Here is a 19,010-nt window from a genome sequence, read left to right on the forward strand (position 1 = left end):
CAGTTGCCTGCACTTCCTCTGTCCTGCACGGGCAGCTGCTGTCTTCACCTGCACCCCTCCTGTATCTAGGTTCTTGCCTTGACATGTCGAACAAACTCTCAGGAGAGGAGAGATGGAGTACTCTTTGTCAGGAAGAGGCTAGCCTGGTTCAGCCCCATCTGACTGCATCAGGGTCATTATGAATTTTCTTTGCGGGCGATGATAAGGTGTCTCCAGACAGTACAGGTGATGCTCACAGAAAAGCATCTCTGAGGCAGGAGAGCAGAGCTTGCCATCAGTTTTGAAGGAAAGGTGCTTTCTTCTAACAGGATCACCCAGAATTCATGTGCCTCCAGGGAGGATATTTTTTGCACCTTCAGAATCTAAAGAGGACTTCATCTAACTCACAGGAAGGAAGGCACCCAAGTGCTAGTTGTTGCCCTGAGCATTAAAAAAAAAAAAACAACCTAGAAAATAAAAAAGCTTTGGGAGCTCTGTTTCAATACTTTGCCCAATTCTCCCTATGCTTACAGCTGGCAGGTGGGAAATACCATGTCCATTACATGTTTTCGGTGCTACTGCAATCACTTCTTCCTTACCCTGCACGGCCTTTAGCGCACCCCTGGGGGAATCTCAGTATTAAAACAGTGAGACTCGAGGTTATGCTGACATACATGTAGAACAGCACTGACTGGTAATATTTCTTTCTGTGTCCCTTATTAGCTCCTTTTCTTCCTTTTTTTGCAGAAGGGTAAAACATAGAAAGAGAAATTATGAGACTGCTGACTTCAAAGGTTTCCTCGTGGAAAATGCCTGTAATTTTATTTTCTCTATTTTTCTGAAGCACTTTCTCTCAAAAGCTCTTGATTGTAAATTATATGGTGTGGTAGAATACAAATGAAAAACAGTGCCTTGGAGTGAGAAGCCAGATCTCGACAACTGTGTTATTTCTGAACCTAACTATGGAGGGGGCGGCGGGAAAAAACTGAGACAGCCAGAAAATATCAGATCAGTGACATTTAAGCGAAATGGATCTTCAAGACTTCCTCTGTCCTGTCCCCAAAGATTTGAAGCTTTGGGGAGTGGGACCGCGGCAGGTGGCAAGGGGATGACAGAGGGATGGCACAAAACTGCAGCTAACTTTTCTTGACTACACTTCCCCTACAGTTGTTTACTGAAGGATCGATTTGTAATAACAAGCTATAACTAAGCCCCAAACTAGTATTTCTAAAAAAACTACTATTAAGTATATAAGATTAACTTTCAACCCCTCACCTCTTTTTTCACATTTTGAGAGAGAAATAAGACTGAAGAAACCATCCTGATTTTCGTACCGCCAAAAACTGCATATTTGGTCAAAATTTGCTGTTTTATATTAACTGTTCCTAAATACCTATTCTCCTCTTTTTCTTTGGTAATAGGTATTTTGGGTGGGCATACAGACGACCGAGGTTCTGGGGGGAGGGGTAGATAGTCACACCTTTTCTATAAAGCCCAAGACAGTAGGTAAAACAGACTGTGGGCCACATGGTCTCTAACAGAGTCCACTTGAAAGCAGCCCCATAAGCTATGCAAATGAAGGGGTGTGGTTATATTTTATTTACCAAAACAAGTAATGGGTCAGCGTTTGCTGACTCCTGGTGCTAGTGCCAAAGAAACCACCTGCCAAGGCAGGAGACGCAAGAGATGCGGGTTCAATCCCTGGGTGGGGAAGATCCCCTGGAGGAGGAAATGGCAACCTACTCCAGTATTCTTGCCTAGAGAATCTCATGGACAGAGGAGCCTGGTGGGCTACAGTCCATGGTGCTGCAGAGTCAGACTCAATATGACCCGGGTAAGACCACACCACTAGTCTCCTTGTCAGGTGGAGCCTTGCTTGACGAGCCGGATGAGTTGTTCCGGGCAGTGGGATGAAGGGGAGTGACTTGGGCAGCACCCTCTTAAAAGGCTGGAGTGCGCCCTCTGCCTATTCCTGGCTCTTACTGGCTGGAACGCAGGGGTGATGGGAGGGGGTGGAATGGCCAGACCACCGTGGACGCAGAGTGCTGAGAGAGGCAGCCCTGGACTCGAGAGAACCTTCTGCTTTAGCTGAGCCATTCTGCTTCGGGATTCTTTCCACAGAGCAGCCTTTTCAGTTTCATACACAATGTATTTGCCAGCTGGGAAAGGATGAGAAGTTTCATAGATTTAAAAAAAAATGTGCATTATAGAATCACTTTCAAGGATAAGAGTGACTATAAGGTGATGAAGTGTTTTAAACAAACAATAGAATTAGCGAATTCCAATACAGAATTCTTTCAGGGATGATGTCATTTCAAGAGCTCTGAATATGTGTCTTCCATCTGCATCTACAGAGAATCCCACTGGTCAGTCAACCTACACTCTGTTCTGACCAAACATCCTGCCACCCAGTTTTTTGCACCAGGGTTGATCTAGGTCTTAATGAGATGGACTTGTCATCTCTTAAGACATTCAGAAGCACGAGCTCTAAGTTCTGAAGGCTGTTTCAGCAGTGGTAGCACAAGTGAAGAAGTGTTGCATTTCTCAAGGTCATTACTCTGAAGTGGAGCAAGTCTTCTGTTCTGAGCATCACTTTGCTGCACTGTCCTATAATCACACATCTGGTTGCTGGAACGTGTGTGAGACAATGCTGTTTTTCATTAGGAATGTCAGTAGTATATTTATCCTGCTCCAGTATGCTTGCCTGGAGAATCCCACGGACAGAGGAGCCTGGTGGACTTCAGTCCATGGGGTTGCAAAGAGTCAGACTCGACTGATTAACACTTTCACTTCTTCACAGACATAGTTCTTCAGAAACTGCCTTTATGAATCCATCCGTTCTATTTTTTACTGGTTTGTGCTCTTATGTAAAAGTTGAGTGCCAAAAACCAAAACCAAAAAGCCAGAAGTCTGGATAAGTGGGAAATTATTATCCATAAGCATGGGGATTAACAAATAACTTACATGTTTTGTGCTACTGTTTTCTACATAATGAAGTCCGGCAACGGTATCTACTCAGACATAAGCCAACAGAGCCATAGAAACGTCATTGAGTTTCGAGACAAAAATGCAAGAAAAATTTCATAGGAAATCACTGTTAAAAACTGTAGCTTGTACCAACAACCAAAAAATGTAACCTAAATTGGAACAATATTAACTTTAGTTCTATCAAGCACAAAAAATGTAACTTTCTTTTTTTAAGGAGAAGCAGACACAACTGGGTGTTTTGGACTAGCAACAGATTTAGATGATATAAACTTGCTCAATTAAAATCAAATTTGCCCTGTCCAAGGTTATTTTTTCTGAAGTGTCACCATTCTTTATTTTGCCAGATTCACGTGACTACAGAATTCATGTTAAAGAGAAAGCTCTCCCCCAATTATTTCCATTCCCCTGTATTGTCTAAATTTAAACTGTTCATTTGAAGTGTTCCAGAGAAGGGACCCAGTTGGCTAAAGAAAGTAAAAGAAGTGAGAAGAGCTTAGCACAGAACCTAAACCCTGAGCTTTGTTTAAACTGTTTAAGGAAAAATCGGGATTATTTGTTTGAAGTTGAATTCCTTGTGCTATACAGTAGGTCCTTGTTGGCTATCCATTTTAAATACAGCAGTGCATACATGTCCATCTCAAACTCCCTGACTACCCCTTCCCCTCAGCCCTTCCCCTCCGGTAACCATAAGTTTGTTCTCCAAGTGTACATGTTTTGATGAGTCATTTTGTGCCACAACACCTGAAACCCAAAGGAGCCCTGAGTCTCCATAATGGGGACTGAAGAACGTGAAACATGGAATAATTCAAAGTTCTCTCTTGTAAGAAGTGTAACTGTTTGCCTTTAAATGTTAGAAGTGCTTTTTCCCCAGAAGAAACATTAAAGTTCCATTTTCAAGATATCTGTGGTTTTCTTACCTACAATATATCTTTGGAAGGGAAAAAAAGGATTAAACGTTCCGTCTTAAATTTTACATCAAATGAAAAAAAAAATGAGTACGTGTGTGTGTGTGTGTGTGTGTATTACAAAGCACATATAATCTCAGGTCTTCCAGGCTGGATGAAAAAATGCCATCTGCTTTGACCAAGCAGGACCAGGCAAGACCAACCAGCCTGGGAAGTGGTTGGCTCCTGGGGGCGCCCCCTGTGGGGAAGCACAGCTTGAGATGACAAGGAAGGAACTCGGATTGGCTTCTTACCTCCCAGTGGCTGAATATCAGCTGTGGGCTGGCCAGGCCACTGGTCCTTTTCCGGATCTCATCGGCAAAGCCAAAGCTCTCAGCCACGGGCAGCACAGCCTTGATGATGAACATGTCTGTCCCCTCTTTCATCTCCTCCTGCAGCACTCGTCCTTCTCTCTTTGACAGGACCGCGTAGACCCGACCTGCAAAGCCGCACATCTTTTAAATTCACTGACCGGTTACATGTCTTGAGCTGCACCGAGATGCGACTGTTCCTACACCCTCTTAACACTCGACTAATGATTAAATTTGATCCCAGTAATTCTGGCTTACAAAGGCGGGGGAAATATCCAAGCATTTATTTAAAAGGATAAGCGTGACAATCACAGAAAAATTAGAAACACGTAACAAAAGGTGAAATCACCCCAAAGTGCATTACCCAAGACAATCCCCTCAACACAGCATGGAAAGAAGGAGACCTCTAAAAGGACCCTGGGTACACTGTCACTAGCAGCTGTCTTTGAGTATGAAATCCAATGAGTAAGTGTGACTGGCCTTTATAAATGTTAAAAGTATTTTCACAATTACAAGACATTATTAATGTGATGATAATTACAGTGATGACAAGCTATTTGGGCCTTAGTAGGACCAACAGACTGGTTCCAAATAGGAAAAGGAGTACGCCAAGGCTGTATATTGTCACCCTGCTTATTTAACTTCTATGCAGAGTACATCATGAGAAACTCTGGACTGGAAGAAACACAGGCTAGAATCAAGATTTCTGGGAGAAATATCAATAACCTCAGATATACAGATGACACCACCCTTATGACAGAAAGTGAAGAGGAACTAAAAAGCCTCTTGATGAAAGTGAAAGAGGAGAGTGAAAAAGTTGGCTTAAAGCTCAACATTCAGAAAACGAAGATCATGGCATCTGGTCCCATCACTTCATGGGAAATAGATGGGGAAACAGTAGAAACAGTGTCAGACTTTATTTTTTGGGCTCCAAAATCACTGCAGATGGTGACTGCAGCCATGAAATTAAAAGACGCTTACTCCTTGGAAGAAAAGTTATGATCAACCTAGACAGCATATTCAAAAGCAGAGACATTACTTTGCTGACTAAGGTCCGTCTAGTCAAAGCTATGATTTTTCCAGTGGTCATGTATGGATGTGAGAGTTGGACTGTGAAGAAGGCTGAGCACCGAAGAATTGATGCTTTTGAACTGTGGTGCTGGAGAAGACTCTTGAGAGTCCCTTGGACTGCAAGGAGATCCAACCACTCCATTCTGAAGATCAGCCCTGGGATTTCTTTGGAAGGAATGATGCTAAAGCTGAAACTCCAGTACTTTGGCCACCTCATGCGAAGAGTTGACTCATTGGAGAAGACTCTGATGCTGGGAGGGATTGGGGGCAGGAGGAGAAGGGGATGACAGAGGATGAGATGGCTGGATGGCATCACTGACTCGATGGACGTGAATCTGAGTGAGTTGCGAATCTCCAGGAGTTGGTGATGGACAGGGAAGCCTGGTGTGCTGCGATTCATGGGGTTGCAAAGAGTCAGACACAACTGAGCGACTGAACTGAACTGAAGCCAGCAACTGGCACAATGACATTTTTATACTAAAAATTAAAGCCATATATATATATATATATATATATATATATATATAAATGCTCACTCATATTTAAGCTGATAGTATTTCAGTGGAATAAGAATATGGGTTTTATTCCCCGAAAACTGATTGTGTTTGGAATCTTAACATCTGGTAAGAATTTTTGGTTCTGGGCTTCCCGATGGCTCAATGGCGAAGAACCCCTGTGCTATGGCAGGAGACCCAAGTTCAATCCCTGGGTGGCGAAGATCCCCTGGAGGAGGAAATGGCACCCACTCCAGTATTCTTGCCTGGGAAATCCCATGGAGGGAGGAGCCTGGCGGGCTACAGTCCATGGAGGCACAGAGTCAGACATGACTGAGTACACACAAGTTTTAGCACCACGTCACAGGAATTCTAGCAAATCCTCTTGGTTAACACCTTTATTTCAACTTCGGGCATAATTCTGCCCTCCACACAGAAGGGAGACAACCTCCCCTCTGACTGGCCTCTGTATGAGCACCACTGGGTGCTCCAGATACCCCTCCAATCAGTAAGCAGAACAAACTGCAAAGAGCAGAGATAAACCAAAAACCACGGACAGTGGTGAGGAACTTGCTCAAGTGCGGGGATACCTTCAGCCGCCACTTAGACAAAATGCTTCTAAGCGCAGCGTAGTCTACAAACACGTTATCCTGGAGAATTCACACTGCACCGAAGCAGAGCACAAGTCTCCTGGGACTACGGTCCTGGACTCTGTCCTCCTCAACAACCGGGCAGGGAGCTGGTGTGGAGGTCGCCCACCGTGAGTTAGTTTACTTTTTAGACTAGAAACAGTGCACAGAGCAAAACTGTCTGAACTGGCAAACTTTTCTCTCTGACTCAGATTTCCCCCTGGTGGTGGTGATGAGGAAGGAGAAAGGAAAACCAACGGCAGGAAACCCATTGTGTCACAGGCTCAAACAAAAAAACAAAAGCTTAAAAACTCTGATGGGCCTTCCCATCTCCAGGCTTAGCAGAAAAACAAATTAAAAACGCCCACAGTGATGACAGGGACACCTGTCCTCTTTTCTAACCCGAGGAACGCCGCCCCCCAGCCCCGGCACCGCCCTCCCCTTGTGCCCAAAGGGGCTGACACGGGCTTCTCCACTATGTGCTCTGTCTTTAACAGCCGGACTCGATCAGCTGCCCTGGGCTCTATTAAAACCGCTTCTTTTCAAATTTCAGCCATTTTCATATTCCCCCAGGTGGCACAGTGGTAAAGAACCCCCTGCCACCACAGGAAGATGTGTTTGACCCCTGGGTTGGGAAGATCCCCTGGAGAAGGAAATGGCAACCCACTCCAGTATCCTTTCGTGGGAAATCCCCTGGACAGAGGAGCCTGGCAGGCTGCAGTCCATGGGGCTGCAGCGAGTTGGACATGACTGAGCAACTCACACACACACACCATCACCAGCCTAAATGTCTTTTCCTCAGTCCTCTCTCTCTGTGACTCCTCTGCAGTTTCTGTAACTACTGATCAACACTCTGACAAATCTCAACCACCTTAGGGGCTACTTTCCTCTGACCCCTGGCCCTCTGACCATCATTCTACTGTCTGCGACAATAATTCTTAAGGGTATGATTTCTTCCTAAGAGTATTCTTTGAGGCTCCAAGCTCTTCTCCAAACCAACTTTCCCTTCAGAGAGCCCCTTCATTTCTCAATGGTGTGGTTTAGATGATTAACTTTATGTCTGGGATGCCTGGGACTCTATTTCTTAGCCAGGCCTCTCACTTGACCTCTGATCCCACATTTACTGAGACTGTGGTCCTCAGGGCATCTGAGGTGGAGGGTGTGCTAAGTCACTCCGGTCATGTCCCACAACCCCATGGGCCTTTAAGCCGCTTGAAGACAGCATCAGCCTTCTCTCCTCCAGTCTTTCTCTGTCATGACTTTCCTTTCCTCTTGCATCCTGACCACTCTCCTGTTTGAACTACTATTAATACAACTTATTTACAAAGCTTTCAGAACACAGTATCTAGAACTGAAAGCAATATTTTAGATACAGTGTGAAAAGCTCTTGAAAAAAGCAGAACAATTAGCGTCTTTATTAGCGATTCCCCTCTGGGCTGTTTAAGATTTGCCTGAAATTCGTATGAGGGAAAAAAATTCACTGGAATTAGCCAGCGAGTGAACTAATCATCTTTATTAACTCTGCCACCTCATTCTAAGGGAAGTTTTAAGGTGGTTTATGGAAGTACAGCCAAAACAAGGGGGTAGGGCAGGAGAAAGAATGAGTAAACTGGGGCAAATGCACCATGAAGAGGTGGGCCAGTGGGGATGAGCCGCCTGATTCCATCCCACTGCAGAGGTTGGCCGCTCCTCCTCTTCCTTCACAGGATCAATAACTGTAACTGAAACTGAATGTAATAAATCATGTAAATTTGGCCCATTCCATCTTAATTCTGCTAAAACTAAAAAACTGGGACACAATGATGGATCACTGAACAAAGGAAAACAGCCACAATAAAAAAAAAAAAAACCCTTCCAGATACACTTGGTGCTCATGACAGGTGTGTCCAATGCTCGAGAGCACTCAGGGACCCTCTCTACAGCCGCTGTTCGGCTGGGACACAAATGCAGCCGCATCAACGAGGATTCGTGAGCCTGTGGCCCCTGCCTGGGAATATTCTGACGTCCTCCTGACTGGGCATCTGCCCCATCACCCCGAGTTGTTCGTTCACTCACTAAGGAAGCTCACTGTGTGCCCAACTGTACGCAAGGCAGCAGGGGACAGGCATCCTCCAGGATGGACACCAGCGAAAGAAAGGTTAATTGCCTGGACTGGTTGTGATCAGGGCTCCGGTTTTAATGACTACACTATAAATGTCTCAGCCTGTACTCCAGGCCCTTTATGACCTGGCGGAAACCCAACACCCCAGCTCCTGAAACGGCCAGACCCTAGTGCACGGACCCTACACTCTTAGCCAAGATAAACCGTGCGCTGCCCACAGGACACATTTGAGGTTTTTCCACTCTGAGCTCAGTTTCTCCAACTCAGAGCACACTCAGCCCAACTTTACAGTCAAATCCTTTCCATTGTTTAAAGCCCATTCAAAAACAACTTGTTCCACGAAGCACTCTGTGAGATCCTAAGATCAAAATAATCTCTTCACCATCTGGGCCTCACCTGTTCTTTTGTGGCATTATAGATTCTTATGTATCAATACATATTTTCTTCTTCCACGCTAGGCAGTAAGATTGGTCTGCAGATTCTACAATCTTTAGAGCTAAAGTTTGGCAATTAAAGTTGACTTTTTTTTTTCTTTTCTTCTGAATTAGCAAAGGAGGCAGTGGTTCATAGCAATGTTTTCTCTAATAGGAAACAAATAGGAAACAACGTGAATTTCCAATGTGGGGATGATAGGAAGTAAACTATAGCATATCAGATTGATAGGATATTATGCAGAGGTTAAAATGCAAATTATGACTACTAGGTAGCCAAATGGAAGTGTGTTTATAAAGTAAATAATAAATGTAAAAAGCAAAACACCTAGCAGCCTCTAGCATAATACAAAAACAGCTATGCAAAATGTACTACTGTGGACAAAGATTGTACAAGAAAATGAAAAATGATGGGTTGATTTCCAAGAAGGAAGATTTTTCTTTCATCTTATGGTTTCTGTTACTGTTGGTGACACTTGTGGTTTAACTTCAACTAAACACACACACACACAGAAATCGGTGGGCACTTCTTATTCCTACTACACTGACTTCCTTTTGTCACAGAACACCCAGCCTGCTAAATCAAGCCAGTGCGGTTGACAGGATGCAGATGGTCTTCAACCAAACATGAGATAAAGTGCACTGTGGACACAGTGGGGAGTGTGGGCTGGTAGCTATAAAGATAGATGGATTCAGCCACAAGTCTATAGGAAATGGATGTTAACCCTCACTCCCACCCAGGATGGATGTCCTGAGTTTAGAAGGATCAGTGCTCTGCTCACAGCTCTGTCCTTACTATGATAATCAGCTACTTAAAAACCCGGAAGGCATGGGATCAAATCCCAAGTTGACATGAAGTTGGCAAAGGTAATAAATACTTCAACAGGATTAGGATCACTATCTAAGAACCCAATTTAACAAGACACAGTGTGGGTAAACACAAGGTTTTACTGTTGGGTTCAGTCAACCAGTGGCCAGGATTAGAAATATAGGGCTGCACTTGTTATTGTTGATGATTAGTCGTTCAGCCGTGTCCAACTCTTTACCACCCCACAGACTGTAGCCTACCAAACTCCTCTGTCCATGGGATTCTCCAGGCAAGAATACTGGTGTGGGTTGCCATTTCCGTTTCCAGGGTATCTTTCCAGACCAGGGATAGAACCTGCATCTCCTGCATTGACAGGCAATTCTTTACCACTGAGGAAGCCCCATTAATGCTGCAGAGCAGTTCCTAGAAAACCAACTAGAAAGGCATTTAAGTTCAACAGAAGTTTCTGGTGCTGCGGACAAAGACAATTTAATATCTAGTTGATAAACACAAAATTACTCCATCTGTCAAAGCTTATTTCAAAGTTCAGTCACTTTCAAAAGACTTACCTGGTTTTGAATTTTGCTATCCAAATGATTCATAAAATTTTGCCAAAAATTTATACTTATTCACTAAATTCAACTGTATTTTACTAATTGTTTTACAAAATCAAGCTCTTGTCCCCTTAACTCATCTCTCAAAGCAGGAACCATGCTTAACACAGCACTGGCATATACAGCTCAATGAATTTTTGTTGCACTGAATTATGAGATGCTGGTGAAATATAAAAAGAATTTTATATGAAATTTTATATGAAATAAAAATAAGCTTATAAAAGTAAACAGTAATACTAAGTAGGCTTCTGATACATTAAAATACATATATTTATAACAGTATAAGCATTTATCCCTAAAATAAGACAGAACTACAATAATTGTAGATGTGATTAAAACTAGTACTATCTAACAGAAAAGTCATTTTTTATGTGTGTTCTCACCCAAAGATAAAAAACAATGAAGAGCATGAACGACAGATGGAAATAGTTGGAAGAAGAAATATGAAGAGAGACAATTTACTAGTTACATGATGATCAATTAAAAACACAAACCAATTCTGATGTCTATTCAAGCCCATTAAAAATTTTTTCATGGGTTAAAAAAATTCTAATAAAACTACACTGCTAGGAAAGTCGATTTTGCAAGTAAAGAAGGTCATTTTCTTGGTATTATTTCCCCAGACAAAACAATTTTAAGATGACTATTTTTTCTGTAATATTTCCCATTCTGACCATAAGCAATTCTACACATTTATAAAAGGATTTCTAATTTCAGCAATCTGTGTAGAAAAAAGTTTTAAGAGACTCACTCCTCTTACTAAATAAAAAAGGCCTGAACTCGTCCTTTTCTCAATTTTTGCCAATTCTTGGACAGTTAAAGCAACTGGCAGGCTTCCCTGGTGGCTCAGTGGTAAAGAATCTGCCTGCAATGTGGGAGATGAGGATTCAGTCTCCAGGCTGAAGTTTTCCTGGAAGATTGCTGACCATCCATGTAGGAAGCAAAAAGTCTCAGGAATATAGAGATCTCCTCATTTCTTTCTCCAGTCATAGGTGGTGATTTAGAAAGAAAAAGCAAAACGTAAGAGAACACAAGAGCTGACTACCCTGACAGACCTCTGATACTAAAAACTGGTTATCACAACCAAAGCATTCCCCCAAACAAGGTTTAGGAGGCAATTTTCTAGTTTAAGAAGGCTTCAAACCAATTAAAAAAAAAAATTCCAGATCAAATCTAAACACAGTTTTTTATAAGGCAGTGGGTAGGGCAGTCAGTCGGTGTCTGAGAAATGTGTTATGAAGGCCTAATCAGTGACACTGGTCCAAACTGTGTAGACCCTTGAACAACATAGGTCTGAACTGTGTGGGTCCACTTATACATCCACTTGTACACAGATTTTTCTAAGTACATACCATGCTGTTGCTGTTTAGTCACTCAGCTGTGTCTGACTCTTTATGACCCCATGGGCTGTAGCCCGCCAGGCTCCTCTGTCCATGGGATTCTCCAGGCAAGAACACTGGAGTGGGTGCCATTTCCGTCTCTAGGATCCTCCCAACCCAGGGATCGAACCCATGTCTGTTACGTCTCCTGCTTTGGCAGGCAGATTCCTTACCACTGAGCCACCTGGGAAGCCCAAGCGTATCCTACAGTAGTACCCAACCTGCAACCGAATCCACACACAGGGAAGGCCAACTCTAAAGTAGTGCACGGATGTTCAGCTGCACGGTCAGTCAGTGCCCACAACCCCCGTGCTGTTCACGGGTCAACTGTACTAACCCTTCTCCATGGTCACAGGTGAGATTTGTACCTGGATAAGGCAAGGCAAAGAAGTGTTCTGCTTTGAAGGGACAGGACGGTGGGAGAGGACGGCAAAGAACCCTGAGGGCTGAGATAAGCATCTCTTCCCAGAAAATGTCAGAACTGACTCTGCTGGCCAAGTGGAAAGTGCCAGGTGACGATCAAAGAGCAGGATGACTAGATGCTCCAAGGACTGTGGGGCACGTGCAGGGGCCTGGTGGTGATCTCCTAACACAAACGAACACATGGGCACAGAGCACCAACTCCACAAAGGCGACTCAACAGTCTGCCGGGGACTTCTGGTAAATGCCAACAGCTGATCCTGGCTTCATTTTCTCTGCTGAAAAAGCTGTCTTCTCAGAAAGGTCAAATGTTGCTCCGAATGGATAATGCAAGGAGAGATGGCAATTTGGGAGGAGACATGTGTTCCCATTACCCTGGGAGTGCAGTGGAGAGACAGGCAGGCACAGACCTACATGGACCCCGGACTTCAGGAAAGATCATTTCAAACACACAAAGGAAAAGAAAAAAAAAAAAACAACAAGACAGTTTTCAGGATAACAAACCCTAAGATGAAACTCCTTTCTGGGAGTAATGGGAGTCTGAAAATATCAATCATGAACGTTCCCAATGAGAAAAAAAAGGAGGAAATATCCTCCCCACCCAGAATAAAGCTGTTAGGTCACAGGAGGTACCTGCTGTGCCTCTGACTCCTGTTTGAAGAGGACACACACAGGAGATGGGAGAAGAGGAAGACAGCAACTAAGACTTGGGGGGCGGTGCACAGTATGTCCCGGATGGTGAAAACTAGAATCAGGTGAGCTGACCACAATTACAGTTATAAGCAACAAAAGGGTCTTTTCCATGACTTTCAAACGTGGAGGGGCTTGTGTAATGTTAACAGAGGACAGCGGGATAGCAGAGGCTGGTTCTCCATACCTACGTTAACTCCATTTTCCCCAACAAGGAGACTGGAGAAGAAACCAGAACAAGCAGAACAAAGCTCATCGAGGAAATGTTGAAGTTCAAGACAGCTGAGAAGTTGACAAGCAACTTCTTAATCCTTCTTGACCCTTCTCAAACAAGTTCAAGTCTCCAAGACCAGAAATGTATCCTGTGGTCCTAAAGAAATCTGCCCTTTTCAGAACTGATGCATAGCAGGGTAGCTGGCAAACTACACACCAAGTAACAAACTTTTTAAGGATAAAGGCACTGGATTCCGTAAACTACAGACTAGAAAATCATATGCTAATTTCTTACAGAATTTTAAGAAAACATTATGAAGATCTGTATATATTTATACAAGCATGAGTTAAATGAAGACATGGACTTTCTAACATGAAGTCGTTATCAATCTAAGCTTATTTCTTCTTCTAACATGTCTAGCAAGTTGGTAATGAGGGGAATGCTATATTCAGAAAGGACCTCAACTTCATCAAAACATCTGATTCACTACTTTTCTTTTTTTGCATCATGGGGCATGCAGGATCTTAGTTGCCTGACCAGGGATTGAACCTGCAGCCCCTGCAGTGCAAATGTGGAGTCCTAATCACTGGAATGCCAGGGAAGCCCCTGATTCAATACCTAGTGACCTTTCTTTCTCACCAGGACACTTAAAAAAAAAAGTTGAAAAACGAATCAATGTGTTAAGATTACAGTATTGAGAATTTTCTTGGCCAAAACCACCAAACTTCCTCCATTATTGTAATGTTTATACTATTTTACACACGCACACACACACACACACACACACACACACACAATCTAAGAAAAAAAAAATTATATGGTCCGGGTTTACTCATATGTAAATACAGGGGTTCTAGTGGGACTATATCACTTCAGTTACTGAAATTTAAATCCAGTTTTTTGGGGAACAAAATAGGAACAACAACAACAACAACAACAACAACTGATTAAAAAAAGAAATGAAGTTGATCCTAACTCCTCACAAGTTAATGACAAGATGCAACTGCTCAGACTGTGTTAAAAGAATGCTGTGCCACCTGTGGGAGGTAACAGCGTGTCTGTGTTTGGTCCCAGTGAGACAGTATCTTAGGTTGCTTAATTTAAGAAGGAGGCTGACCAAATACAGTATGTCTAAAGGACAGCAACTGGATTGATGCAAGGATTAAAAAAAAAAAATTCATATCCTGAAAACCACCTGAAGGATATGGAGAGTTTTCCCCTGGATGTAAAACTAGAAAATAAATGCTACCCTCAAACATATAAAGTGCTACGCATGTGAGAGGGACCAACGGTGGGATGAATGGCGAGACAATGGCAGGAAACAAGACTTTTGCTCAATGAGAAAGAAACTGTTTAATCTCAGAACTGGCTGTGAGCTACCCACCCACAGAAGTATTCAAACAGCACCTGTCAGGGTAGCAGAGATAGGATACCTCTGAAGTCTTCTTCAAATCTGAAGGAATCAAGACTATCTGGTTCTAATTCTACCTTTACCTTCTAAATTAAGACGGTTAAGCTGGCTTAAAACTCAACATTAAGAAAAAAAACAAACTAAAATCATGGCATCTGGCCCCATCATTTCATGGCAAATAGAAGGGGAGAAAGTGGAAATAGTGACAGATTTTCTTTTCTTAGGTTCCAAAACCACTGCAGACAAGGACTGCAGCCATGAAATTAAAAGACACTTGCTCCTTGGAAGAAAAGCAATGACAAACCTAGAAAGCATATTAAAAAGCAGAGACATCACTTTGCCAATGAAAGTCCATATAGTTAAAGCTATGGTTTTTCCAGCAGTCATGTATGGATGTGAGAGTTGGACCTGAAAGAAGGCTGAGGGCCAAAGAATTGATGCTTTTGAACTGTGGTGCTGGAGAAGACTCTTGAGAGTCCCTTGGACTGCAAGGAGATCAAACCAGTCAATCCCAAAGGAAATTAACCCTGAATATTCACTGGAAGGACAGATGTTGAAGCTCCAAAACTGCGGCCACCTGATATGAAGAGTCAGCTCCTTGCAAAAGATCCTGATGCTGGGAAAGACTGAAGGCGAAAGAAGAGGGCAGCAGAAGACGAGATGGTTACATAGCATCACCGACTCAATGGACATGAGTTTAAGCAAACCCCAGGAGACAGTGAAGGACAGAGGAGCCTGGGGTGCTGCAGTCCATGGGGACGCAAAGAGCTGGACAGGACTTATCGACTGAACGACAATAACAACAATGGAAATGTGAAGAAAATCTGGGAACACTGGTCTAGACCAGTGTTCGTTGAACTCAACGATGGGTTCCATGAGATATTAACAGGATGCCGTACTCAAGGTAGGCTGAGAAACACTGCATGTTCCAGGCCATACCAAGATCTGACACCTGGCACACACTGACTTTAAGCCATCCAAGGATAACCAAATCTCTATGACTTTGTTAGCTACACTGTTTTTGAAATGCTGCTATGGGTGCTCAGTTCCTTTCACAGGAACTTTACTGTGATGCAAGTCTAAATTTCTTTTAGGGGGGAAAAAAACCCCAACAACTTAGATTTATGCTTGTAGCAATTAATTAGCAAAAGAACCAAACTAAAAGGAATGCAGAGTATGCACATACTGACTCAAAGGACCTCAAAGCTAGAGAAAATCCAGCAGTTTGGTCCACTCGCTCAACCAGTGCAGGATCCTCCGTCTGCCCTCCTCACTGCAAAGCAGCTCCAAGACCTCAGGGGGTAAGAGAACTACTGGGTGCCAGGCCTGGTTCTGGGGCCTGTATCTGTGTTCTCATGTTACTCTCCACAACTTCCAATGAGTTATTACCTTCCTTTTTCAGAGGTGAAGAAAATATGCCTCAGTGAAGTCAAATCCTTCAAAAGTCAAAATAGCTACTGAGTCCCAGGCTCAACGTCTCCTAAAGAGATCCTAAACATTCTTCTCCCAAAGAAAGAAAAATCAGGAGTGGCATTTGGCATAATGTTAGCAGTGGATAAAGTCCTCAAGTCTCCTCAGAAGAGACCCAGAATTCACAGAAGCCCTTTGCATTAGGGGCACAAGAGTGTTGTCAGACTCTTTGATCGTTATCACAACTTTGCTTACCCAGACTGATATGGCGATTCCCTTGTGAAAAACTATTGCACAGGTTTGGATAGTAATGTATATGAGCAGTTTAAACCTCATTTACCAGACCTTTCATTATAGAAACGAGTCTTTCTACTTTTGCAGAATAAAATATCCTTAGTTGTCCAACTTCCACTCCCTTGCCCCCAAGATTCTTATTTTACATTTAAGGCCTCTGGCTTTCCAAGATCTTGCTGTTGTTTAGTCGCTTAGTCAGGTCTGACTCTTTGTGAACCCGTGGACTGTAGCCTGCTAGGCTCCTTTGTCCCTGGGATTCTCCAGGCAAGAATACTGGAGTGGGATGCTGTTTCCTTCTCTAGAGCATCTTCCCAACCCAGGGATCAAACCTGCATCTCCTGCATTGACAAGACGATTCTTTATCACTGAGCCACCTGGAAAATCCTATTCTAAGATTTTGTGCCACGTGCTCAGTCACTCAGTTGTGTCTGACTCTTTGTGACCCCAGGGACTATAGCCCAGCAGGCTCCTCTGTACATAGAATTTTCCAGGCAAGAATGCTGGAGTGGGTTACCATTTCCTAGTCCAATGGCTTGGCTTTCCTGTTGGTAAAAGATGCAGGAATCCTATCTGGCTGGAGCCCCACACCTTGATAAAACTGACAACGCAGTAGCTGTGACAAGGATGGTACTGGCCCCTCTTGGGTCCCTCAATTGAGAGCTACCCTTTCCTTTGGCTTGAGGAATCTCCAATATTCTCTCCAGGGTCCTTCTTCCTCACCCCATCGTGGCCTACCTCAAGGGACTCAGAGCCTGAGTTTGGGGCTGTGCACTAATGCATGCAGGGTGGCCCACGGGGAGGTGGCTAAGATCTTAGTTCCTTGATAAATCAGACAACAATGTAGCTTCTATGAAAACATATTAAATGAGTTTGGTTTTCTAACCTACTACTCAGGGCATCTGAGTCTTTCCCTCTCCCGCCTTACCGAGAACATCGCTGGTGGCCATGATATCGCATGTGTACATCGCTGCCATCAGTCGCTGTGGCTTCACTTGCAGTGCGTAGCGACAGGCTTCCTTCATGGTGGCTATGAGCTGTCCTGAGAAGGGCCCGTAGCAGTCAGTGAGTGGAGACTCTCCTCTCTGAGAAGCCCTTTTCTCAAAGGGCTCAGAGCCATCGTCTTGCAGCTCCTGCTGTTCGTCTCCACCTGAGCGGGTGTCACCTTCCCCCTGTCCCTCCTTCGCCAGATCACCCGGTTCTTGATTCTGTTTATTACTTGCTGTCTGTTCTTCAAACTTACTCAGGTCCCATTTTTCCAGGACAAAACACACACCCATGAGCGGCTCCTCGCACATGGGGCCGGAGAGGGTGGCTAGCTGGAAGCCACTCACAATGCTGTTGCCCAGGTCTCGGTACCGAATGGCTTCTTTTGAAGCTTTGCCATCGAGGCCTGTCCACACTGAATTCTGAAAATCCTCACTTTTATTTACTAGTATGTTGGGCCCACATTTTCTTGGGCCAAATGACCAGATTTGGTCCACTGTGTTCCTCCACTTCCTCCCGGTGAGGTGGTGCTCGAGCTTTCCCTTGAATTCCCAGATTTTCTCTTGGGTCTTCTGATGGATCATCTGAGAATTATTTTTGCCCTCGTTTAGAGAGGATGTTAACTGCTCCATAGAACGAATCAGGTCACTGCTTTCTTCTAGAATCTGAGTGACCTCCTCTGGGAGCGGCAGGGCTCGGACGCTGAGTATGGCAAGTTTGTTGGGAGTCGTCATGGTGATGAGCCCATCAGAATCAACCTGGATTCCTTCAGGGATTTTGCTCTGATCCTCCTTTGTTTGGTGGATGACTGCAACTTTCTGTTGTTTGCCAATTTCTTCATTGACCATGTCAACTTTGGGGGGTTTTGTGATTGTTTCTCTGAACGGAATGATGGGTTCAGATACACTGATTTGAATCTTTGCAAACCTACAAAGTTGAGAGGAATAATACAAGGTTATCATTAAAATGGCATCAGAACTCCCATGGAGCAATATTACATAGTAAATATTCTGCAAAAATGCAGATATATAAAAATTATTTCACTAGGAAATATTGATGATTTACAATCTATCAGAATTCAAAAACCACTTTCATTTCAGATTGAAAAGACTACCTCTAGTGGGAAGAGACTGTCAGGAGTTCCTTGCATATACCAGAATCTCACTGCATTGTTCATTCATTCTCAAAACAAATAAACCATGTATATAGATAAGACTGTTCTGAGTGGAGAATAAATGTTTTAATAAGATTGACCTATTAATTCTTTAAAATAATATTTTCCAGTTGAAGAATCTGGATAAGGAAAGCTCAATGATGAAAACTTAATAATACAGACAAAAAAAAATTCACAGAACATCAGGATATCCACTCAAATCCCGACAGTGTACTTGGCTTTGATGAGGCTCACGGTGAGGCCAACAAGGTCAAGGAGCTTGTTTAGAGTGACTCTCCCCTAAAGACCTTCTGCAATGATGGGAATGTTCCATACCTGTACTGTGATTACTGAGCACTTGAAATGCAGCTAGTACAACTAGGGAAATCAAGTTTTATTTTTATTTAATTTTAATTACTTTTAAATAGCCACACGTAGCTACTGAACATCTGAAATGTGGCTACTGTGACTGAGGGACTGAATTTTCAATCTTATTCAACTTTAATATCTGGCCACTGTATTGGACCACAGAAGTCTTGACCGTAAGTGTGGCATCAAGTTTGGAAAGCCCCTTTTCTCACATGCCATCAAGTTTAGTTTCACACTGCACTTTCTTTCAGATGAGCTGTAAGTTCACCAAGGGCAGATTCTGGAAACTGGCATGGTTTGAGTCTGATGACGATAA

General features: G+C 43.4%; 1 protein-coding gene across 2 annotated transcripts in view; it reads right to left on the reverse strand.

Annotated features, from left to right (window-relative positions):
* Window positions 1-19,010, reverse strand: part of EFL1 (elongation factor like GTPase 1) — a 111,632-nt gene that overhangs the window by 2,956 nt on the left and 89,666 nt on the right. For both annotated transcript variants that reach the window (XM_068990936.1, XM_068990937.1), the window contains exons 18-19: window positions 17,114-18,099; window positions 4,166-4,350 (exon numbers count right to left, since the gene is read on the reverse strand). In XM_068990936.1, coding sequence (XP_068847037.1) covers window positions 4,166-4,350; window positions 17,114-18,099 — 1,171 coding nt within the window. The remainder of the gene's footprint in view (window positions 1-4,165; window positions 4,351-17,113; window positions 18,100-19,010) is intronic.

This window comes from Capricornis sumatraensis, chromosome 19 (genome assembly GCF_032405125.1).
Source record: "Capricornis sumatraensis isolate serow.1 chromosome 19, serow.2, whole genome shotgun sequence".
Taxonomy (NCBI): domain Eukaryota; kingdom Metazoa; phylum Chordata; class Mammalia; order Artiodactyla; family Bovidae; genus Capricornis; species Capricornis sumatraensis.